The 26,368-nt window shown below is 38.3% G+C and overlaps 1 protein-coding gene across 1 annotated transcript in view; it reads left to right on the forward strand.

Annotated features, from left to right (window-relative positions):
• Positions 1-26,368, forward strand: part of CNTNAP2 (contactin associated protein 2) — an 864,917-nt gene that overhangs the window by 338,689 nt on the left and 499,860 nt on the right. Inside the window, exon 9 of the mRNA XM_074146844.1 lies at positions 13,704-13,853. Within this exon, the coding sequence (XP_074002945.1) occupies positions 13,704-13,853 (150 nt within the window). The remainder of the gene's footprint in view (positions 1-13,703; positions 13,854-26,368) is intronic.

The raw sequence follows: 26,368 nt of genomic DNA on the forward strand, positions 1-26,368 counted from the left end.
GGAGGACTTCTTCAAAATAGCTCTTATATATAATTTTTTGTAGCATAGCAGGTGACATTAGTATGTTGCTTTGGGTTTTGCCAATGATTATGTTGAGATAAGCATTAGAAATTAGTGGTTAAAGGATAATACTTTAAGTTGGAGTTGTGATGACCACAAAGGAACAAAATAGGCACTTCATATGTAAGAACAAGGTGATTTTATACACAAGATAGAGAATGCAGTGTTTATCACTTTCCTAACTATGTCTTTGTTGTTTTAAACAGTTTTGCTCCCATCAGGCAATTTCCATCAAGCAAGGTTTTAAGAGGATTGTACTGTAAATAAAATTTAGAAGGGGTTATAAAAATACAGTTTTTCTACTCATACATAGATTGAGGCAAACACTGAAGAAAGGTCAAAGTTACAAAGCAAACAGGACTGGGCCGAGTATTGACCCCTGGGGGACACCGCTGGTTACAGGCCTCCAACTTGACCCTGCTCCATTAATCACAACCCTCTGAGTTCTGCCACACAGCCAGCTCTCAATCCACCTCACTGCCCCCTCATCTAGCCCGCGCTTCCTTAATTTTCTAATGAGGATGTTATGGGAGACAGTGTCAAAAGCCTTGTTGAAGTCAAGGTAGATGACGTCTGCTGCTCTCCCCTCATCCAGCCATCCAGTTATAATGTCATAGAAGGCTATCAGATTGGTCAAGCACGATTTACCCTTGGTAAATCCATGTTGACCACTTCCAATAACTTCTTGATCTTCAGTGTGTTTGGAGATGACATCTAGAATAAGTCTCTCCATTATTTTCCCAGGGACAGGGTGAGACTAATCGGCCTGTCGTTCCCTGGGTCCTCCTTCTTGCCCTTTTTGTAGACCGGTGCAATATTTGCCTTCCTCTAGTCCTCAGGCACTTCACCTGTTCTCCAAGACCTCTCAAAAATGGTGGAGAGTGGCTCAGCAATAACATCTGCCAGTTCTCTCAGCACTCATGGGTGCATCCCGTCAGGGCCCATGGACTTATGGATGTCTAGTTTGGCCAAGTGGTCTCTAACCCAGTCCTCCCCAAGAGAGGGAAAGTCTTCCTCTCTCCAGACCTTCCCCCTTGTCTCCAGGGGCTGGGATTCATGAGGGGCAGCTTTGGCAGTGAAGACTGAAGAAAAGTGAAGACCGAAATCATTCCTCATTTTCTAGGAGTCTGGGGAAACTTTACTGAAAGTCAGGGTTCATCTAACGCTGTGCTAAGGAGCAGCAAAACATGGCAATGTATGTTTGAGGACTAGATAGTTTGATACCTGTTCAAAGGCCTAAGGTTTAGTCATTTAAACTACACGTTCCTCTTTGACAAGCCCTAGTGAAAGGTGCAGGTGAGAGGAGATGCTGCCATATTGAACTCAGGGTAACGGAGGGGCTGGAAACATTTTCAAGTTTCTTTGCTTCTTAGAGCTTCTTTTATGTTGAAAGGCTGCTTTCATTAGATACTTCCACCTAAAAGAGTGCATGAAATACGCTTTTAAAACCTAGGACGGAGTTCACGGACAGAGTCAGGGTACATGCTTTCTGCTGAATTTCTTCTTGACTTTGAGGTGTAACTTGCATTGTCCAAGAGCAGTCTGTGCAAGGCAACATTCAGTAAATGCAAAGTAGCCCTGCAACACTAGCATTTCAATTATGGTTTTAGGGTTTTCTTAGAAAACCATTGCCTAAGGTCCAACTATTTTTATTGTGGTTCCCTTTGAGACAGAGTATATTTTACTATTTTTTTATTTTAAGTATACCTGCTACTTTGCCCTTAACAAAGACAAAATATTTTTAGTTAATAAAGTGGATCATTTGAAGCGATCATTATAAGACTTTACTCTGATTCACTAAAAACTTTATTCTTTTTTTTTCTGTTGGCTTTCTAGTTTTGAAAAACATATACCTACTTAACACAAATAAAAAAAAAATTCATCTGTGCCAGCAAATGCATGCAAATGCTGGGAGATATTATTCTTGGGGGAAAGAATTCTTCTACACATTCTTCTTGGGGAAGGGAGATGCCAGTTGCACTCTCCCTTGCAGTTGGTCTGATACCCCACAGAGTGCTATGGCAGGATGGTGCTTTATCACTGTTTTTCTTAAGGCATTTGGCAGATGAGAACAGGCTGTTTTCTTTTCAGATCAAGGTTCCAATGTCCTCAGCAAATGCTTTCAGCGTTTCAGACCTGGCTATGTCTGCGGTAGAAAGCAGTGCAGCAGGACAGGAGTGGATCTGCAGAGCCAAACAGTTCATGCTGAGACCTGGAAGTCTGTGCAATGTCAGACTGGAGCTTGTTAGTTTGGACTTAGTTTCATCTGAAGGAAATACAGTCCTCAGGCTTTGAGAGTGACACTTCAGCAAGGTCCACTATATGGGGCAATTGTGAGATTTGCTTTATACACACACAGAATCACACAATGACTCCACCACCTCCCTGGGCAGCCTCTTCCAGGGCTCTGCCACCCTCAAAGTAAAGAAGTTCCTCCTCATGTTTAAATGGAACTTCTTATATTCAAGTTTGTGCCTGTTTCCTCTTGTCCTGTCCCTGGGCACCACTGAAAAAAGACTGGCCCCATTCTCTTGACACCCACCCTTTAAGTATTTATAGGCGTTGATCAGATCCCCCCTCAGTCTTCTCTTCTCCAGACTAAAAAGACCCAAGTCCCTCAGCTTCAAACTAAAAACTACATGTAGTTTATATGTAAAACTCTACCTCCACCTCTATAGGTGTCTGGTTCGTGCACAACACTGCTTTCTGCTGCACGGACCTCACTGCTTTTCTTCATAGCTGCAGAACTGGTCTGAAGCAAGGTTAAGCCCAGCTTCAGGGCATCACTAATGGGGTCTCAGCCACAGCACGGACAGTCATTCAAAGAAAATCAATCTTTAGACATAACACTGTTTGGTTCTGGCAGGGGAACATTCAAAATTTAAAGAATAAATGATTTAATGTAGTTTGAGTTTAATGAAAAGCAGATCATGAAGAAACACTAATTGATCAGTCATTGGTATTTGCTAGATTGTGTCCGCTTTTAGTATTTTTTCTGGTGTAGAGCGGTGGGTTTGCTTTTCCTACAGTTCACGCCTCTGCGACATGAGGCAGAGGTTCAGCTAAATCCTTGTGAAAAGTGCTATATTGTGTTTAGAAGAAAAAGTGCAATGTTTCTACTATTTATTACATGAGGTATATGTACAATGAAGATAAAATAATAAAAAGGATTTTTGTATAATAGGATTAAGATATGAAAAGGGGCTGCTATGTGAATTTCGTTTCAGAAAATCTTGTGCCTGGAGCTTTGTATATCTTCTAAACAGGAGCATAATGAAAGTGTTACAGGTGCTGATTTAAAAGTATTGCCAAATGAAAAACATAAAGCTATTTTAGTGCACCACACGTAAGGTGATAAAGCTCAATGACCTCCTTCCCCATCATATGCTTCAAGCTAGCAATCATGTATTGATGACTGCTAGAAAATGTGCATTGAAAGACCTGTTTGTCTGAGACATCTTTAGGCCCCCATTTGGCCTTACTTAAAGACGTGCACAGCTTTTATGCCCTTGAGTGTTCCCCTACTAAAGAATGTTTTAAAATATTCTTGTGTTTAAATATTCAGAGCCATCACCAGGAAGCTTGTCTCGGGGATTTCAATATCAAAACAAAGTTACACTTGATTTTTGCTGTTGGTCAGAAAATGTCAATTTACCTTTAGTCACATGGAGTTTTTTTCTGCTTTTTGTACCCGCTTTTTCTTATCACCATAGCCCTCCCCACCAAGCTCTGTTTTGTTTGTGATCAAGTATTCTGTTTAAGCCAAAGTTGGGCAACTGTGAGAAAATCTAGGGAAGTAAGAATTTGTCTATTCTCCTTTTCACTGAATACTTCAGTGTTATGAAATTAAAAGTTACAGATTCACTTTCCTCCTCTGTCTGGAATATCTAGCTATTTTATTTTTATATATTATTTATCCCGCATGAATGTGCAAAGAATAGGCACTATCTCTGCCATGCTTTTGTAGGTATCCAAACTTGATTAGTCCAAAGATAAGACAAAGTAGATTAGGTTACCTGCTGTATTCTTTTCACAATTTAGCTATCTAGATAATAAATATATAGTAAATATTATAAATAATTGTAGTTTTACAGAAGGGTTTCAAATTCAGAAATGCGACCCCCCAAAAAGCTGAAGAAATATATCTAATATGCATACATGTGACAGAATAATAGTCATAAAACAAGCACCTTCAAGTTTCATAAGATGAAAAGGAAAGTTCTGCTTAGCTCACTTAAATCAAAATATTAAGATGCTGAGCATATTAAAATAATGATAATTCAGTGCAGAATGCTATCTGGCAGGTGACTGTATGTCATGATTTAACCCCAGCCAGCAGCTAGGACCACGCAGCCGCTCGCTCACTCCCCCCAGTTGCAATGGGGGAGAGAATCAGAAGAGCAAAAGTGAGGAAAAACTCACGGGTTGAGATAAAGACAGTTTAATAGGTAGAGCAAAAGCCAGACATGCAAGCAAATCAAAACAAGGAATTCATTCACCGCTTCCCACCAGCAGCCATCTCTAGGAAAGCAGGGCTCCATCACACATAACGGTTACTTGGGAAGACAAACTCCATCACTCCGAACATCCCCCCCTTCCTTCTTCTTCCCCCAGCTTTATATCCTGAGTGTGATGCCACATGGTACGGAATATCCCTTCGGTCAGTCGGGCCAGCTGTCCCAGCCGTGTGTCCTCCCAACTTCTTGTGCCACCCCAGCCTACTCACTGGTGGAGGCGTGAGGAGCAGAAAAGGCCTTGACTGCCTGGCAACATCCAAAACCACCAGTGTGCTGTCAACATCATTTCCCATCCCAAATCCAAAACGCAGCACTACCCCAGCTGCCAGCAAGAAGTTAGCTCCATCCCAGCTGAAACCATGACACTGTAAAAATCTATAAAATGAAGTTAAACCTTTATGAGTATAATGCTGTTTCTAAGATTGTTTATTTCTTATAATTTACAAGAAAAATGAAGAAAAAAGAAATATAAACCCTGTTGTAGAAAAACTCTGCAGGTGTCTTATATGAAATCTGTATGTAGGATAAAAAATAGTTAAATTACCAGTTTTAGCAATGATTATTGAAATTATTTGAAACCTAAGAATAGATCAGATTTTGCATTAGCCTGTTTCTGGTTTTAAATACAGAAAGAAAGCTGATTGTGTTCTCCGCACTCTTAGATGTAGATAACTGTTTTCAAGTCTAGAATATGGTGATGCATTATCTGGATATGGGCCACAATGCTGTATATGTTGTGTTGTCAGTTAAAAAGCAGATAAAGCTAGACACTGATCTGGAAAGAGTGTTTAGGAATTTAGGAACAGTTATGCTAACTAACTGATGTGTGGCCACAGTCTGTTTCTTAGTAAAGATTAATCCTGGAGCCATTCATTGAGATGATTACCATTGAGCATGTACAAAAACTGTGCAATTCCAGAGGACCACGTTGCATTATTAGAGCCAATATTTTTTGACTTGACATCGACTGAAATAGAGGAAGAGTTTGTTGAGTAACAACAGCATCCTTTCTGCAAGCTGAAACACATAGAGATTCTGATTTCCAGGTGTATATATTTTCATATCTAAGGCACAATAACAGTACTGTTTTTTTTTCCCGAGAATAAAGAATGTGAAAAGAAGAGCAGCGAGAGGAGAGGAAAAAGCCTGTGCTTGAAAAGCTAAAATTATTTCAGCTGTTGCATGAATTTCTACAAGTGTCTAAGCTTAGAACTTGCAAAACATTGTTTTTTTCTGACATTCAAGTGCAAACAGTCTTTCATTTGATTTTATTAGTTTTCAGTAAAAGAAAAAAAAAATCATTACGAGTTTGACCCCTATTTGCCAGGTTTATGGTCCATTTCATTGACATCACCAGTAGTCAAGCCTCTTATAAGAATAGGTTTGAATAGTCTGCAGCATTGTAGTTGTATGTATTCGCTGTATTTTCAGTTTACTGCACGACAGTATTAACTATGGAAATAGGAAAATTACCTACCTTTTTTTTAATACATCCTATATATACAAGGCTAGACATGTATTTAAAGCTAAATGTTCAACTTTTTCTTCTGGCGTTAACTTGCAGAGAAACTCAGTATTAATAAAATATCACCAATGGGCCAAATTTTGGCATGTTTCCAACCACTCACCTTAAAAAAGAACCCCGAGCTTCAACATCAGGACAAAATTTGTCATAACTGTTTTGTTTTAGTTGAGAACAGGGGTTTCCATCATTAAAATCCCTTCAAGGACTGCATTTGCCACCGTCTTAGCTTACTGATCATCTGGATAGCTGAAAAATGAATAAAACTAAGAATGTAAAGGACTTTTCTGAATCATAAATCCTAAAACAGATTATACAGTTAAATAGCTTTTCCATAAACTATCTAAAATATTACCATTGGAAGAGCTGTGGTTCTGCTTTTCCAGTTTAAAAATACGGTTAGCTAAACACAGAAAAGCTTGTCTCGTAATTACATCTTGGTGACTATTTTTTTTCTGGTTGCATATTAATGGCATATATTGCTGTATATTTGAACACAGCTGAATGTTTTAAACAACGTCTTTTCTCATAGTCAGAAAATTAGTGCAAAGTTGTACGGAATTAGTGAGGGATTAGGCAGGAACAGCAACTACAGCACCGTCCTCAGATGAAAGATTGTGCTGGCTGGCTAAAGTGAAACCTTGACTGAACTTCTGGATTCCTGGGTTACAGGGAATCCACACAGACATTGCTGAATAGCCAGGGAAACCTCCCTGTTTCCAGCACCTCTGAGGTTTGTTCATGTGTCTGCTCCCTCTTCTGCTCTGGAGTCCCCCCATCCCGAGTGCTGAGGTTTTCATCTCCACATAAGAATTTACAAAATTAAAATATAAAACATTTACTACAACAGTAGGAACTAAACACCTGTATGCAGTTGCATAGCCTTACATTGCTTCCGTGCTTCATGGAGTGCTAAGGATACTATTCTTTCCCTGGTTTATTCTTAAACATTTTAGCTGAATTCTGGGTGACAGTCATATATCAAAATTACTATGAGGTTCTGTTCTGATGTAGCAGATGTTAGGCTGTTGACTCCAGAAGAGTTTTGTCCATTTTTATCAGCAGACTGTACAGTCTAGCACTCATTAATAGCTACTGCATGGGTCAGTACCTTTTACAGGAAGATTTGATCTCACAAGATTAACTGTAGAAGAATTTGAGATTTTTGCTACTATAGTTTTTTTCAAGGCATAACTCAACCAGATGCTATCTTTCTAAGTTCTCCATTATGTATTAAACTCTTGTACTTTTTTGGTATTCGATAATCTAGTCCTTCTTCAATGTCTGTAATAAGCAAAAAATCTGTTTCTTCTTGTTCAATCAAAGTGCCTACCTCAAGAGTCCTACTCTTAAAATAATGTTATTTAAGTAGAAATCCTAGATAGGGAGAATGCATTTCATTAACGTATTTGATTTGCATATGAAACCATCTTTTCCAGAACTCAGCAGGGAATTTGTGGTGGCAGCAGTATGCGGGGTTTTTTTCTCAACTTGTACACCAGAAAGTTAAAGAAAAAAAGAATGCAAATAAATATATGCATCAGCTCAGATGAGAGAGATTATAAACTGTAATGAGAAATCATTGTTGTGAATTTGCGATGTTGTCCACTCTAAACATTCCAGCTGAAAATTCTTTTAACAGAAAGAACCATTTCTAGTCTTAATATCGGGTGGGTCTTGGTTTACAGAAAGATCTCAGTTAAGCTTGAAGTCCAAGCAGAAATAATTCAATATACATGAGGCATGTAATAAAATATTACAATAAAAATAGGTCATGCAACTGTACAAACTTATGCCCTGTGGAAGCATATACTGTGTATCCCAATAATAACTTAAGTCCCTGGAGCAAAGCATTGTCGTGTTAAGAAAGGAGGGTTGACGCTACTGCCTCTAAACCACATGTAAATAAAAAGCAGATTAAAACACTGGCAGAGATAAAAGTGCTTTTAGTTCCACCACTGGGGAGCACAGTTCTGTAATGACATTAATGAGTAGTTGCTGAGTGCTAGTGAGCAATCCTCATTAGCGCTCATAGGTAAACTCCATGGAAAAATGTAGCTGTAAAAAGTTTTGTAAGCAAACGTAAAATTGCATTTCAATTTCTTTGGCAACTTTTCAGCCAGAACAGTTGGAATGTTACTGTCATACCCTAAAGCTCCATAAGGATGGTTAATACACGTATCTAAGAAGACAGCCTCAACTCGTGATGATTGTGTAGTCAGTCAGTCCAGTGAAGAGTTCTAAAGCGGACAGTGTGATCGTTCAGGAACTGACAGGAACAATGCCAATTTGTAGGGGCAAATATTTTTAATACAGGCAAAATACCAGTGCTTCTCCAGTCATTCCTCTAGCATTACAGACAGCAATGTGTCCCCTTAGTACATTTTGCTAAATGCTGCACGCACAGAGGGGATGCATGGAATTACTTTCTGCTGGTAATCTGCAGCTCTCCTCATGCTTTGCAGCCATCCGTTTCTCTGTGTGGTGGTACTGAGCTTGGGGAGTTTTCCTTCCACTGCACACAGGGAGAGAACACCACAGACAGGAGCCGCAGGTAACCCTGCACTCAGGCTGGCATATTGCACACCCTTTCCCCTGTTGATTCAGCAGATAGCATCACCTGCTTCTGCGCTTTGAGAAAGAATGTTTTGGGACTTTCCAAGATGTGCAGAAATCCGTGTTGAGTTGGACAAATAGTTGTGTCTGCCCCTTCCCCAGAAAAAGTGTGGTGGGACTCCAATTCACAAATTGGTTGTGATGGAAAATATGGCTTGCTTTCCTTTCTTTTTTTTCTTTTCCTTTTCTTTTCTTTTCTTCTTTTTTCTTTTCTTTTCTTTTCTTTTCTTTTCTTTTCTTTTCTTTTCTTTTCTTTTCTTTTCTTTTCTTTTCTTTCCTTTTTTTTCTTTTCCTTTTTCTCTTTTTTCTTTTTTTCTCTTTTTTCTTTTCTTTTCTTTTCTTTTTTCTTTTCTTTCTTTTCCTTTCCTTCTTTTCTTTTTTCTTTTCTTTTTTCTTTTTTCTTTTTTCTTTTCTTTTCTTTTCTTTTCTTTTCTTTTTTCTTTTCTTTTTTTCTTTTCCTTTTTCTCTTTTTTCTTTTCTTTTTTTCTCTTTTTTCTTTTCTTTTCTTTTCTTTTCTTTTCTTTTCTTTTCTTTTTTCTTTTCTTTCTTTTCCTTTCCTTCTTTTCTTTTCTCTTTTCTTTTCTTTTCTTTTCTCTTCTTTTTTCTTTTTTTTTCTTTTTTCTCTTTTCTTTTCTTTTCTTTTCTTTTCTTTTCTTTTCTTTTCTTTTCTTTTCTTTTCTTTTCTTTTCTTTTCTTTTCTTTTCTTTTCTTTTCTTTTCTTTTCTTTTCTTTTCTCAGTTTTTATGCTATTTGCTAAAGGAGAAGCTGAGCTGAGTTAACTTCTCTCTCCTTTTACATCTCACGCTTCCTAAAAGAGGAAGGTGAACTCTCCGATAAAAGTTAGTTGGGGAGTAAAGCATGCAGCAGTAAATAGCTACATACCCTGATGTATGAGATTGTCTCTTTAACCTGCATGCATGGTTCCAGTCCCTGTTCTACTGTTATTTAAAATATGTCATACAAGAACAACGTGGGTATTGTGAGACTAACTTATTTAGTGTGTATACACCAGACTAAAATACACAGTCAAAAAATATAGACTAAAATAACTGAAATGTATTTGCATCTCCTGCAATACTCAGTTTAAAACAACATTTCTCCTCAGTACCATCAGTTCATTCTTTCATGAAAGAATATCGTCAAGAGGTGAGGATGGCAAACTAAGGCTTATTATAAGAAATACAGTGAACTTCCAATTTCATGGCATAATCATCTGCCTTTAGCTCCATCAGTTGTTTTGGGGGTTGCCGGCAGACACCTACCCCAGCCACCCTCTCACTCCCCCTCCTCAACAGGACAAGGGGCGAAAATCAGATCGAGAAGCTCGCGGAGTGAGATAAAGACAGGGAGATCACCTAAAAACTACGGTTGCAAGCAAAATACACTTGACTTGGGGAAAATCAAGTCATTTTCTTGCCAATTGAAATAGCTTTAGGTAATGGGAAACAAAGACAACCCTCAAAACACCACCTTTCCTCCTCCCTCTTCCAAGCTCAACTTCAGTTCCTCGCTCCCAACTCCTCTGTCTCCTGCTCCCGGGCAGCACAGGGGAACGCAGGGTACGGCCAAGACCTGCCCCCTCAGGCCCTTCCCCTGCTCCGGCGGCGGCTCCTCAGGGAATCTCTGCGGGGGGACGCGGCCGGAGCCCTTCCTCCTCCTCCTCTTCCTCCCGCTCTCCCCTCGGGGCCGGCAGGGCTCTTCCTCACGCTTTTCCCCTCGCCCCTCACCGCCGGGCAGCCTCTGCCCCTTCTCAGCGCCGCTTTCCCCCCGGCGCCCGCCCGTGGCGCTGGGTCGGTTGGAGCCGGCTGGGACCGGCCCGGGGCAGCGCGGCCTGGCCCCGCCTCACAGGGACCCCCGCAGCGCCTCACAGGGACCGCCGCAGCGCCTCACAGGGACCCCTCCAGCCCCTCACAGGAACCCCGGCAGCGCCTCACAGGGACCCCCGCAGCGCCTCACAGGGACCCCTCCAGCCCCTCACAGGGACCCCGGCAGCGCCTCACAGGGACCCCTCCAGCCCCTCACAGGACCCCGGCAGCGCCTCACAGGGACCCCGGCAGCCCCTCACAGGGACCCCCGCAGCGCCTCACAGGGACCCCTCCAGCCCCTCACAGGGACCCCGGCAGCGCCTCACAGGGACCCCGGCAGCCCCTCACAGGGACCCCGGCAGCGCCTCACAGGGACCGTTCCAGCCCCTCACAGGGACCCCCGCAGCGCCTCACAGGGACCGTTCCAGCCCCTCACAGGGACCCCCGCAGCGCCTCACAGGGACCCCTCCAGCCCCTCACAGGGACCCCAGCAGTGCCTCACAGGGACGACAGAGCTGGCATCTGGGCACCTGTAACCGGTAAAGTTTTCTGTGTATGTTTATTTAGAATTCTGTTTAAATTGGCTAGAAGGCTTTGTCTATTTGGTGAACGATCTCAAAAAAAGTCTATCAAAGCACGAACAGCAGTGGCCTTCGAAGTTACTGCTGTGAAGGCTTTAAGAAAGAAGCATTTGCCAGGCAAATACATCGGACGCCGCTGCAAATTCAGTCTGTGAGCAAGAGAAAACCAGCGACATTTTGGATGCTGGTGGGAGGTGGACATGTTTGCAAGAACCCTCTGGAGGTGCACCATCATTTCTCTAGTCGAGGTGCAAAAGCTTATCTTTTGACATAATACAAATGGTGGTGCGCGGTACGCTGATGCTTTCTGGCCTTATGTCCTATTGTTTCTTGGTTTCTGCAATATCCCCCTTTCCAGAGACTGCTTTATAGAATCATAGAATCATCTAGGTTGGAAGGGATGTTCAAGATCATCTAGTCCAACCATCAATCTAACTCTGACAAAAAAAAAAACCATCACTAAACCATGTCCCCCAGCACCATGTCAGCCCGTCTTTTGAACAGCTCCAGGGATGGTGCCTCAACCACTTCCCTGGGCAGCCCATTCCAATGCTTGATAACCCTTTTCAGTGTAAAAATTGTTCCTAATCTCCAATCTGAACCTCCCCTGGCACAACTTGAGGCTGTTTCCTCTAGTCCTGTTGCCTGTGACTTGGGAGAAGAGACTGACCCCTGCCTCTCTACAATCTCCTTTCAGGGAGTTGGAGAGAGCGAGAAGGTCTCCCCTCAGCCTCCTTTTCTCCAGGCTGAACACCCCCAGCTCCCTCAGCCTCTCCTCACAAGACTTGTGCTCCAGACCCCTCACCAGCTTTGTTGCCCTAAGACCTTGCCCTTTAGACCCGCCGCCCTCTGGACTCACTGATGAACAATCCATGCTGCCATTTCCATCCCTCATGTTTTAATAGCCAAGTTTTAATTTTGTCCAGAAGTCTCTAATTATTGTTACTCAGTTTAAGGCAGTACTGAATACCTCAATAAAAACTGACATAGATCTTTTAATGGATCTTCCCTCTCGAGCTGGAAAATTGGGATTTAAGTATGTTCTGTTAAACTTCAGTTGCAGAAACACACACTGTAATGGTTTTGGTTTGGAACTCTATAAGAAGGTGTATCTTCTTTTCCTTTCTGAGTTTATTATCAGTAGAAATTAATTTTATCTGGGTTGTAGTTATGTGTTTTTCTTTTTCCTCTTTGTCAAATGTAATGAAAATGAAGAAGGAGCTCGCAAACAGAAAGAAAACTTTTCTCATGTTTGATATATTGTCTTTCATCTATTACACTAGATTGAGTAAGTTTTTGTAGAAACATTTCTTACTGATACTTTTTTTAAGAGGCTTCTGTCACGTTTATTCACAATTATGAATATTCCAAGAATATTCCAAGGTGTAACACTCTGTGTTATTTCAGGACTTGATCTTGTGTCTTAAACAAACATGTAGAAGCAGTGGGAAAAAAATATTCATTAAGTGTCTAGGTATATCTGTTTGCCAAGAGTATTATTCCTTGTTTATTGAAGATAACATTCTTTTGAATATTTGGAAAGTTTATCTTCCATTATACTTCTGCTGATATTGTGCATCCCACTTAATTTTAGAAACAGCTTATTGCATTGCATTGCGGTTTATTTTGGCAAATGACATTTTGCTAAGGTGACTTAGCACCTTTATCTAGGTGGAGAAAATGTCACTTGTAAGAGGTAATTTGGAATTTGCTTTTACTAGAGTGTTTGCTACTTAACGTGCTGACCCAGCATAACCAGCCTCCACGGTTATGACCAGAACAAGCTAGTACTCTTCCACAGTTCTTCAGTGGCATGTTAACATGCCAGGCAAACTGGGTTCCTGCCAGCTGCTGGAGACAGTGTCAGAAGTACATACATTGTGGGGTTTTTAAAAGGTCTGAATGAACGAACGGATCCATTTGCTTCACTGCTGTCAGTATTGGGAGGATGGCACTCCCCTAAGATTGCAGGTTTTGGCAGACATTTTCTGTTTTTGCAGTGCCTCTGTGCTAATGTCCTCGTCTTCTGTGACTAGTCCCACACTCCAATGACAGGATTGGCTGTGAACTCACCTTCCATGTGAGCCTTTCGCCCTCCTATTTTTTCTTTCCATTTTCTTGGAAATATCTAGTTTTTGATAAAGGCAGCAATCACGAGCATAATGTACCCCTGTGACTTGTTACTGACTATAGATAAATGGATCAATCAATATATTTTCCTTTTGAACTTGATCATGGAAAGAGATATTCCATGAGAATTAAGAGATTCTTAATTCCAGAGAATTAAGAGATATTCTTTATTACTAAAACATAGGATATGGCCTTTTGATAGGAAAGGTAAGTGATAACATCAGCAGTTAGATATAATTATACCTGACAGCATGGACACCTTGGTAGTTCCAAGACTTGTATTTACAATATAATGGTTTTTTTTGTTGTTGATAGTTACTTTAATAACAATGCCTTGTCATTACACTATAATTATTTCATTTATGTAGTAGCCTTCATTAAACCTTGCTGAGCCTGGGAGACACACACAAAACACTTAAGATAATAAACATTGGACTAAGTAAAATCTTGCGATGTTCTCTGTTCTTCATAGGCTCTGGTCTCAATGATGGGCAGTGGCATGAAGTCCGATTCCTAGCTAAGGAAAATTTTGCTGTCCTCACCATTGATGGCGATGAAGCTTCAGCTGTTCGAACAAACAGCCCTCTACAAGTTAAGACTGGAGAGAAATACTTCTTTGGAGGTAAAAAAAATATCAAAAAATATATCTGCTTAAAGTGCTGTTATTTTTTAATCTACATAATGAGTGGAATGGAACTCGGGATGTAATTCATTCATATTGATTGTAATATGGCTAAAATGGCTAGGTGCTGCTCATCAAAAAGTAAAATACTGATCTTAATTTCACTTTTAAGAATCTTTTTACACCTCTTCATCCTTGCAAAAGAAACCCTGAGAAGTTCTATACAAGAGTCAATCTAACTTGGAATAATTTCCCAGATCTTCTCTGAACATTTCAGATACGATTCTGTGAAAGGGCAGCCTTCGGTTAGTAGATTAATTAAATGGCACTGAGAAGGGAGACAAACTTATCTTTTCAAGTTTGGAATCCTGAAGACCAAAAAATATCATTGTTCAGGACAGGTCTTAACCTTTTGCTGATTTTTAAGAGCTGTCATGGTTGTGGGTAATTAAGAAGCTTTCATAAATTGAAGCCTAAGATTGTTCAGTATTTCTGTCTATTGACAGACCATATACTAAAAAGAGTTCTTGCAGATTGTGGCTTGAATGTTTATTCCTCTTGCTGTCCTATGTTAGCATTTATGCAAATCAAAAAGGCCATCAAAACTCTTGGGTTTTTTTTAATATATATTTAAATTTCTATATTAAAAAGCCTATTTAGCACACCAAAAATATTTTTGATACAGTGCTATCTTATAGGGGAAGGTCGTTAAGGGGTTTTTAACTCCAGCATAAATATTTGTTTTTGTACTGCTAGCCAGATTCTTTTACAAACATCTAATTCAGCAATGACCTGCAATCCTTGTTTAAGCAGATTTCTCAGTGAGCTCAAATGCTGTGGTCAAAAAAGAGTTGCAAGTTATACTTGTGAAGTGTTGCACACCTGTGAGGGAAAGCTTCAGGCAGAGAACACAAATTTTGAAAATAAATTTATCAGTGTTGAAAATTGAATTTTTTTTTCAAACTTACAAGGTGCATAGCTAATCAAAATAAAACATAAATGTGATACTATAATTAGTCATAACATTACCCAAGTGATAGAAAAGTTAGTGGCATATAAAGTACCCTAAGTAGAAAGGGGAAAAAATCCTTTCAAGGTTATTCTCATCTCATTATCTCCTATCAGTGGAATCACTAAAATACATATGGCCATTGATGTTTAAATAATGTTACAAAACTAATATATAGTTAATTAAAAATAGATTCTAATCCTGCAGATACTGATGACACACACTTGCAGGAAACATTGTAGTAATGATGGTATCTCAGTCTAAGACAAATATTACCAAATTAAAGTTGATCTGTCACAAGAGTTAAAATTCCTCTCACTGCAACATGTGTCTTTTCCAGTATCCTTAATTGAGCTAGTGTCCTGAATAGTTTTTTTAGCATATTTCCTCAAATAAGAGTTTTTGCCTAGCCAGTTGTCACATGCTAAAGCAAAATCCTGTTCAATTTGTCAGAACAGTCCAAGACATTCTCATTAAATGAAGTTATTAAGCACACATAGGAGAAAAATGAAAAGAAACGCCCTACGTAATACATCCAGTGTTAAATTCTGGTAATTTTGATAGGTAAAATCCCCAGAGCATTATTACATTTCTGGAGAGAGACTGATTGATTTCTTCTGAAATGCCTTTTACCTCTGATTCTTTGGTTTTGAGGGGTAGATTGTCTAGTTGCTCCACATAGTTTTTATACTATCATTTTCAGTCAAAATACAGGTTGAATTGTTGTCATTTCAGTTGGATTCCAAAATTTGCTTGACTTCTAATTGTTGACCTGTACTGTATAATCCCAGCATCCTTCCATAAAAAAGTGTGCATGTAGGTATTGTTCTAGTGGGATATGAAAGTCAATCATGGATTCCCTGAAGTGTCATTCCCAATCTGTTCACCTAAATGCATAGTCTCTTTGCATAAGCTGTGTGGTTTTTGGTTTTCCTTATTAACTTTTATAATCTGAAGGTCTTCTAAAGGTAGATCAAAAGAATAGCAGTGTCCTGGCCTTCATGTCCAGTTGTATTTCAGAGTAAGAAGCCTGCATTTGTAGCACTGTGCTTTTGCTTTTTAACTGTCTCAAGCTGTGAATCTGAGGAAGCTTTAGTTCTGACTTGGATCTGAGGAACTCAAATATTTTACTATACTCCCACATGAATTTTGCTATATATAAATATATATGTTACTTATTTTGCTATATATATCTGTTAATTAGAGATTACTTGCAATTTAGTCTTTTGGATGCATATTAGAAACCTAATCTCTATATTCATGATCTGCATCTTGTGAGGCAAAGGTATTTTTGTTCTAATTCCTCTATATGTATGTCTTCTGCCTTATTTTTCTTCCTAAGCACTCTAAGTTATGGCCGTTAATAAACAATATTTGCAAGAAGAGTATATAGAGGTGAGAATAGTGGGGAACTTCAAACATTTGCAACACTTGATAATTGTCATCAAAGAAGATGTTTTCATTAGTTTCATTAGGCGTAAGTTCAGATAAGACAGTGTCAAAGAGATTTTTTTCTGCAAATATGCATAATTAGTTAGGAAAGGGACAACTGCCTCTTGAATTCAGGGTATTATAGTCTACAATATATAGTAAGTTTGTTTTTTTGCAAACTGTTCGATGGCTAGCAGAAAGCATTATCAATTCTTTGCTGATGATAAATTTTCAATGCGAAAAGGAACCCAGTAGATTTCTTTGCTAGGTATCTGAATACAATAGTTACAGGTATTTTGACTGTTAAACATTTGTATTATTAACATTCAAACATATATCACAGATGCAGAAGTTAAATGATCAGTTTTTTAATATAGTAATGTTACTATATTGATCCCATCCCACTGCTATATTTCTGGATCTTACAAAATACAGAGAAAGCTCAGTCCGTTGAATTTGTGTTTGGAGAGCTTGTACAGCATTTGTAGAAGGCTCTGAACGTGTATGCTCTTCTGATTTAAATTTTCCTATTCCGTCTTTGAAAGAGATACCACGTGTATGCAGATGTGTTATTCTCAACATTTTCCCTTTCCCTGATTTAAAAATAAGCGTGTCTCTTTATATTGTGGTCTCCTGGTATCAGTACGGCAAATATGTAATATAAGCAATGGTGTTTTCTTTGCTGAAGAAAAGATTTAAAGGTTGCATTTCGGTGCGGCAATACATTATTTTCTCAAAAATGTATTGGAGAATTTAAAGAGAAAAGTAATTACAATAAAATGGGTACTGCCTCAAAGTAGTAAGGCAGACAATAGATAGACCTTCTCTGTGAAAATAGCTACAGCTTTTACTGTGAGAGAAGTACTGTGTATTTGAATGTGAATTTTTGAAACAGTGTCTATTTATCAGAAAAATGATAATTTTAATATATTTTTGTCATAACTTTGCACTGGCAATATCCCAAAATATTAGTTTTATAATGAAATAGAAAATCTATCACAATTGAGAATGGATTAAAGATTGAGTGGGCAAAGAGAACATTACTATGCCAAATCTAATGATAAAACACTCCAGAGAAGTCAGAAATTTAAGGTGACTTTTGCACAGATAAGTTCACGGTGATGTCTGAAAGAGTCTTTAATTTTAAATTAGTCACAGTATTTTGATTAGAACTTGATTATGGCTCAGTCCAGTATAAATACATAAATAATAGGGGGAATGCCGAGACACAGTGGTGTGTTTAGTCCTGGCATTAGAGATTCTGGCACAGGCAGGAGCAAGCCTGTGAGTCAGAGTGCTTCCTCCCCCCGTGCATGCACATGGGTACAGTAAGGGCCAGCTGAACGCTGCGTAGACACTGAAGGCGTTCACACAACTCCTGTGGACACAGAGTGGTGTACTGGGCCTGGGTAGTCAACCTCCCTGTCCAGTAGCAGCCTCCAGCTGCCATTTGGAGAACGTCGGCCTTTTAGAGAAACCAAACCTGATGGACACTCCCTCAGAACTAGTTCCTAAATGTGTTCTGGTTATTCCTTAGTTTATTCATTCATTTGAATAGAAATGTTTGTCATTGACCACCAAACCCAGATTTTTACAACATGTACAGCAATATTTGAATAAAGGACATGTGGAAATCAGAATCTTGTGTGACTTCTACCCATATAACCCCCTTTTCTAGTTTTGAACATACATAAGTAAATCATAAGAGGATTCCTTATTTCTCTGGCAGAGAGTAAGTCGTGTTTGGTACTGTTAGAGTCTTTTTTTTTTTTCTTTTTTTTTCTTCCTTTTTGTGTCTCCTGTGCTGTCTGCCAGCTCTACTAAGATCCCAAGGGACAGACAGCAACGATGTTTTATTCAAGCCTAAGAGTTAGGGGAAGCTATGCTAAAGATCAGGCATTTCTGTAGGTTGTGTGAATGTATGCAGGTGTACGTGGGAGGGTGGGTGCTAATTGCCTATTACCTTTCTGTATAATTATTCTTCTCTCCCCGCTGGTTTTATTTTCCTTCTCTTTATTGTCTTGAATTTGGGTTTTTGGAAAGAAGTGAACTTCCTTTCCCTACTAAGCTCTAGAGAATGATGTTTCTTTGTTGTTTCCAATTATCTCCATAAAACAAAAAAGCAGAACAGAGAAAGCAAATCGCAGAGTGAAAATGAGTCCATTAACCTCTTTTGCACTGTTGGAGATAAGGGGCATTTTTGAGGCGTTTTAAGCTTGCACCAGACCACCTAATAGCTGCCTAGTACCCAGAGGAAATATTTGATTAGAGACGTAATTTTTACTCGTTTCTATTTTACAGCATTTCTTTTTATTTGTGTCTACTTGCCTTCTCCTTTTCCCCTTTCCTGGCTTAAGGATGGGAGAATTTTTAGTATGAGTGGTGAATCTTCATTGAGAACAAAGGTATGCAGTGAGCATCTGTCAATCCACTGTGTGCTGCTTTGGCTGACAAGCAAAGATGAAAGGACTATGCAGTGTTTCCTGTGGGACACTGGTCTATGGCACATAGAAAGCCCTTCCTTTCTGTACAACTGTACAAAATGCACTCTGTGTGGAGACTTGTTCCTGGAGCAGAATTCTGTTGTTTCTGAGAGTTGTGTTGCTCTAAAATCTCATGGAATTAGAGGTGGTGGAAGGGAGGAGGGAAATCAAGCAAAAGAGAAAAAAATACCTTTCTCTGTTTCACATGTGCTGGGCTCTTCTGTGTGTGAATCTTCCTTTCTTAAAACTTGCCATCTGTAACCAAAGCCTTTGTGTGGTGTGCCTACATTTTTTATCAAGTTATCCGTTGTTACCATTGTGCAAATTGGTCATTAACAGCTGCGATAGTCATGGTCAGACTTCCTGGGTAGCGTCACTGGGATTTCAAAACCACGCAGACTATCATAATGACAAATATTATGAGATAGTAAGGAGGCATGGGATTTTTTGTAGCTCAAATTCAAATGTGTTCAGCAAAACCGAAGTTGAGTTATTAGATATTATGTGACAAATGAACGGGACCCAGTCAATGTCAACTCAGGTTATCCGTTACCTAATACAGGGAATTAAAGATCCTGATGTCATCGTTCTCTCAAGCCTGCAGCTTCACGCATCTCCAAATGTAACAATGCTGTTGGATTCTATTTGCATTTCTGCATGTTGATCAGATTTTTAATACGTCAGGGCTTCAGTTTTGGTGACCCCTTGTTTCTTTTGCAGGTATGGCCATGAGATCAGATGGTCAAATTTGCACTTCTTGTGGAAAGGGTGCTTTGAGTGTGATTTGAAATCTTTCTCCTCATGATCATAGCTCTACTGTAAGGTCAAATACAAATCCATGAGGAGAACACAAAGCAAATTAAAAATAACTCAGTGTATAATGAGATTTTTGTATCTTCAGCATTAATCTTCAGGAATCCTTCCAGGTCCGTGCTACAAAATAATGATAAACATAAGAAATAGGAATAAAAGAATTGGAAAGGGCCATACTTTTTAACAACCTTCATGCTTTGGATTGTTAAATCCAGGATATTTATAATAGATGAGTGAAAAATGCAGATGTGCAGAATATATAAGCCTGAGCAAAGCAAGGAAGTGGTTTTGTAGTAAGCTAAAAAAAACAAAAAGGAAAAAAAAAAGATGGCAGGCAGTCATAGGCACCTCAGCCTCTCTGCTATTTAATAAGTGATTCAAATTCTTTATTATCTCGTCTGCTCTCTTCCATTATGAACGATGAAACACAGCTCAATTCATACTCCTTTTTTACAACTGACAGACCTGAAGGGAGTCGATCAACATCGCACATTAGCTCTTTGAGTTTTATTCATCTTTTTCAGCTTTTCTCATCATGTTTAAAGTCTTGTTTATTTCATTCAGGTAATTTGAATGTTAGACAAATGAGACTGGGTAAAATAATGTTGACATTCTGTGATTCATTTTCAGTAATGTCAGTAGCATTGTTAGTGGTGTTATAATATGCCAATCCACCAACATGTTGTATGCAACAGTACAAGCAGAAATGCTGGAGATAGATTGATGTCCTGAAGAAAAAGAGATGCAGGCAGAAAGCTGATAACTTTTTGCAAGCAAATAAAAGATCAAATGTATGATACAATGTGAGTTTAGGAATGGATATATGGGAGCATGAGTCTTCCTGGAATACCTTCAGCTTTTCAGCAAAGGCCTATTAGAGATGAGAAATGTCTGCCCACTGAAAAATGAATGAATGAAGTTTTGAGATGTACTTTCCTTGTTATACAACATAAATCTCTTCCTAAGCTGAAAATGTTAGCCACAGAGTATATATCTAGAAGTTTCTCAAAAAAATGAAGGAACTGAATCTCTTTTGCTTTATTTTCTTACAAGCACTTACCTGTGTGCAGCAGATGAGAGAACAACAAATTTTTTAATACATTTTCTTTTCTCTTGGTGACATTTACCAGGAAAGGACAAAGAATAGGGAAGAACATGTATCATAGAGAGTAAATCTGCATGGACACGGGAAGGAGTAAACTGACCTGATGGAAATCTGTTGTCTCTAATTCTGTGTGTATATATGATTTGTTTCCTTTTTCACTAAATACAGTAGTCATATTGTTGCCTGAGTCTCAGTCAGAAGCAAATTGTATCATCTCTGAATATAACAGAAAATTCAATTAAAAATAGAGGAAATTCCCTACATGGTATAGCTCTTGACTTAAAAGGGAAAGGAAAAGGGCTTGTGAAAATTAGTAATACTTACTCTAAAAGGAAAACTTTTAGAGAAGAAAATGTCTGGTGAAGATCCAGAAGAGACCTATTGAAGACACACTCAGAAATGACAGTTATACCTATATCCTGTAAGTCCCTCTTCCTGATGCTTGAGTAGGTCAAGCTACAAGGTCTTTGGTACCAGAAGCTGCAAAAACTGCCTGCAGGAGAGGAAGAGCAGGTATTTCAATAAGTAGTGAATGTTGGGAGAAATGTTAACCAGTACTAATCATGAGACAGTACTAATTAGGGCTGTATGGTTTTAGAATACTGAAGATAATGTATTCTATTGATAGCATTAGGAATCACAAATATGTCTGTGTGAGTGTGTTGAATTGCGTTGTGAAAAATAAACACAGACACTTTCCCGGTGTGTGAAAATAATCATACTCCTATGGAGAATGCTAATTAGTACTCCAAAAGCACTTCTACCAACTTAACCTGTTTTTCAAGGGTGTCCTGGCTCTGCTTCTAGGTGTGTGAATGTGCTTATTGTCCACAGCCACACCTTCGGAAAAGTAAAGAAAAAAGAAATAAAAAAGGAATACCAAATGATAAATTCTTGGTGCCACGAGTAGCCTATATTGCTTTCAGAGGCTTTCCTTGTTTCGGGGAGTGACTTAGTGGTGCTTTTCAGTACATTTTCCATAGGTGGTAAAGTATCTGTGATTTTCCTCTTCAAAATAATAGCACCTACCTCAGCCTCCCCTTTTCCTCCCACCCCCTCTAAACATGAGACAAATTTTCAATTTCATTTCAATGTTTTAATTATGTAAACGGGCAACTATTAATATTGTAAACACTAAGCCAGAAGATGCCTACCTGCCATTGATTCTGGTGGTAGTCAGACCGACTCGCATGTTTCAGAAAATCTACCTATCTACATAACTGTCAACATGAATAACTTTGGAAATCTAGTTTAATGAGTCATAAATGCATAACAGGAGAAAAAAAAATCAGGATATGTTCCAGAACTCACCAAAATATGGTGTTTGTGAAAGTGGGAGATAGAGCAAAAATACAGTTACTCAATTAAGAGGCCTGCCTGACTCCTATGGTCTGGGCTGAGAAGGGTTCTCGGTGCTGATTGTAAATACTGGCTCATGTATGAAACTTGACTGGAGCTCAAATTAAATTTATAATTACTGTCTGCTGCTTCTACTATATAAACAAACTGCAGGTAGCCCTTTGTGTCTAGGGCAGCTGTCAATTAAATCCATGCATGCCTACAGTCCCAGGTTGTTATTATCACCTTTCACTGAAGACAACAAATCCCTTCATATAAAAGTGGCAGTCTAGGGCTGTAACAGGAACACTTATTAGTGATGCTTTTGTAAATCATGAAGTAGATTTTAAGGGCTTATGTCTTTCCAAAGAAAGAACTTACTGAATCTCACAGTCAGTGGCTTAGGGCTGATTTATCTGCATAAATTGGCAAAACTGAACCGTGAAGCCGAAACAGAATGTTTTTCTGTTATCAGCAAAGCATTGAATTTACCTGTATAACACTTTGCAGTGGGAAGTAACAAGTTAGAGATGCACAAATCTCCAGTGTGGACTGCTGATGGCAACTGGCTTATTGCCCAGTTTAAGGGAATTAACATACCTTGTTAATGTCAAAGTATGTCTACTTTCAGTTTAATTTGGGGTGGACAGGGTTTTGGTCATGCAATACTGAATATTTAATGTTGCTGATTTTTTTAGGAGGGAGTTGATAGTTAATCAGCAAACTGCTAGACCGTTTGAGGTTATTGAGTCCTGTCAGACACTGTCATTCATCTTATTCTCTGGATGTCCACAACTCTTTTTTTTTTTTTTTTCTCTCTCTTTTTTCCTAAGACAGAGCAATTTATCTGAATTTGGACAACTAGCATAAATACTAAATGTAGAGCTGTTAAAAAATCCTGTGTTTACGAATGAAGAGAATAAATAGGACACCTTTCAGGGTTGATGATCTCTGTCAAGGTTATATTGTAAATTGGAGAAAAGTGAAACTAGATCTGTTGCCATGGCAATAGAAGATCCTGTTAGCCTCGTTGAGTTCATCATCCATGATACCAACTGTATGCACAACTTGAATGATCCTGAGAAGTGTTTTTACAGACTTTCTGCTTCTGGCCTGAGACCTGCTAATCATTTGATCTTTTCCAACAAATCCAAGTGAGATCAGACACTATGACAGTAATACACAATGACTGAAAATCCTTCAGTAAACAAACTTTTATTTATCAATAAGAACAAGCCAAATAGTGTTGTAGAATAGCAACTTGTATGATGTTTGTGTGTTTGTGTAGGAAGAATCTTGCTTTAATCTATAACGACAAAAGTACTCTTTAGATGGCACTAAGGATATTTTGTTGTGAATCTTTTTCCAAGTAGATGAGGCCTTGAAAAGAAGCAACCTTTAATGATGCTTGAAAATGCTTCATCTCCTTCTTGCACTTATTTAGTTTTTATCATTCTTACTGACCAGGCTTCCCAAAACACTTTGTGTACTTGCTTGTCAACTTTTTAATCATCTTTTTATTCCAACAGATTTATTTTTTGAAAACTAATTCTTATACTTGATTCTGTAAGTTGGAAACTTTATGTAGACCCTTAGAATAAATTATTTTTAAAATTAATTAAGCCTATTATGGTTTCACTGACATCATAACCAAACTGAATGTAATTTTGAAGGGATGTTCAGATCCCGTGTTCCCATGATATTCATTCATAGGAACAGGTTGCCTAAAGTCTGACCCACTTACTTTTTTTGAAACTCTTTCATTTGTACTTAGTGTCTTTGCAATTTGTGCTCTCCATAGACTTGATGAGAGCTTTTCCTTGTTGCATTTTGCTTGATTGCATTTTCAATATTGCCTTTTATTGAAAATTGCCTTTATTTTAAAGGAGGAGAGAAAACATGAGTGGGAGGGAAATTCTGCCACCTTTTATTATTTGAATGTGATGAAAATTTGAAAGATCATGGTGCGACTACAGTGCTCATGCTGTTAGTGACTCACGGTTACTTTGTAGATACATGATGAAAAAGCTGGAGATAGCACAAAAAGATGGAACGCTGCGTATCTTGATACATATTGAAGAAAGGTCACTGAGGAATTATACAACTGGAATAATAAATGAACCTTAAATCATTTTGAGAATGGTAGGGCTCTTTTTGTCAGTTATATATACCTATTTCATTTTTAATGAGATTTTATTATATTTATGATCTCGACAAAAGTCAAATAAGACAGGTCTTTATAAATGCAGTAAATGATCTTTTCAGGAATCCTACAAATATTAGCAGCAAGATTGTAATCATATCTCATGCTAGCGCCCAGATTTATAAAAACATCACTGTGTCATATCCATGTATCATTTGGTAAGTGGTATTCTCATTTGGCTCAATGACTATATTTTGCTGCATAAAAATAGTGGTTGATGTTTCTGCTTTTGAAATACATCGTAAACCACTGGGATGGGTCTACAGAATGACACAACCATGTGTGCATACATGCACAAACATTAAGAATGTGTTCAATGGAACTAGTTTAATTTTTTAAAGAACCCTAAACCCTTTCTTGTACTGCTTCAACATTTTGATGCTCAAAAGAAGATGCAGACTCCATATCTGGTGCAATCTACCTGTAGAAACAATTCCTGAATGTCAGACAGGCATGAGAAATTTGTAGCTTTTTGTCGCTGTCTCTGTTCCATGCTTGGACTTGTAATAGGCAAGTACTTACTTTGGAAGTAAATTATGCCCTATACAAGGTGGTTTTAGCTTTCCATTGAAGCCCTTCAGAGTTATGTTCAAGCACTGTAGCTGACACCTGTTCCCCAAAACATTGGCTTGGTTTGCATACTTACTTGTATAATTAATATTCTTACATCTGAAATGACCTTGTAATTTAAAATTGATAAAGACAGATTTTCTAAAATCACATTTGATTAAGAGAGTAGAAAAGTACTGCAACCAAGGATCTCCATGGCAGTTTTGCAGTAAAATTTGCATTAATTGCATCAAAGAAATTTCCCATGATTTTGACATCTTTTGAAAGTGTTGTATAGATTATAACGTTTCTATTAGAAATGTACTTGCAGTTACTGTGGACTCCAATCTATTCTTTTTATGGATGTATTTAAGAAAGACTTTGACTAATAAATGTATTCTTAATACATCATTACAGCTAGGTAACTATCCTAGTCTTTACATTTTATCCTTTACACTTGTTTCCCCAATCAAGAACAAATGCAAGGACTCCACTTGGCTTTAGGTGGTAAGCCAGATTTTACTGTGCTAAAAAAATAATCTTTTCAACAGGGTGATACCAGCATTCAGGGTGGTCTTACGGAAATTTGTTTCTATCCAACATCTTCTTAAAGTTTGGAGTGTGACATAAAGAACATGTTTCCTTAACCATTTTTTCATGAAACTGCTCTGAAACTAGTCCCATTTACAGAGCTCACTCCATTTTCTGCTTTGCTACTTTCAGAAAATGCAAGGGCAGGAAGAATATGATTATTAGCAGTTTCAGAAACAGCCTTAGAGTTTACTGCTCTACAGATCACAATGACTGTGACTCACCTTTCTAATCGTATTGATCTGCAGTTTCATTAACTTGCAAACTTCATTTGCTTGCAAACTAAATGTAATATGTCCTTGCTTAATGAAATAAATAGCAGTATTTTGCCTGTATCATAAGCCCAAGACTAGTTCAAAAATACATTGCTTGTAATGAAAGTAAAAGAGGAATTTAAAAAAATAATTCTACAAAAGTGCTTGGATCATTTTTAAAATAAAATTATTTAGAAATTAGATTATTATATGTGTACGGTTTACAATAAAAATATATATTGAACAAAAAAATCACTAGTACAAATGTATAAAACATTTTTTTAAAAATACATGAGTGTATCCCATTCCCTTTTTCACCTCATATTGTCAGGCCTACCACTTCAGAAGCTGAGGTGAATGCTTTCATCTGCGTGAACTTTGTAATGGTGTTTTGGTTTTGTGCTTCATTTAATGCACCCTGCTATTCTAGAATGTGTTATGTTAGAGTGAAGCACTATTTATAATTTTAAAATTATTACATTTCATCACTGAAATTCAAATTTCCTAAAAATTCTTCTTTAACATAGTGGAATCATTTTGTATTTATTATCTCTGGTGGCTAATTGTCACTTCTGTCTTAGTTGATAATGAGTGTGTATTTGACTTTTTCAATAATTTGTTTTCTAGTCTGAATTAAAGATTGTAAGATAAAAGTGGATTTCCCTTTTATCCCCCTAAAAGTCTACCCTGGGGGAGATAAAGCTATCAATTTGGAGAGGGTTCAACACATTCCAGCATG

Source organism: Numenius arquata, chromosome 4 (assembly GCF_964106895.1).
Source record: "Numenius arquata chromosome 4, bNumArq3.hap1.1, whole genome shotgun sequence".
Classification (NCBI taxonomy): domain Eukaryota; kingdom Metazoa; phylum Chordata; class Aves; order Charadriiformes; family Scolopacidae; genus Numenius; species Numenius arquata.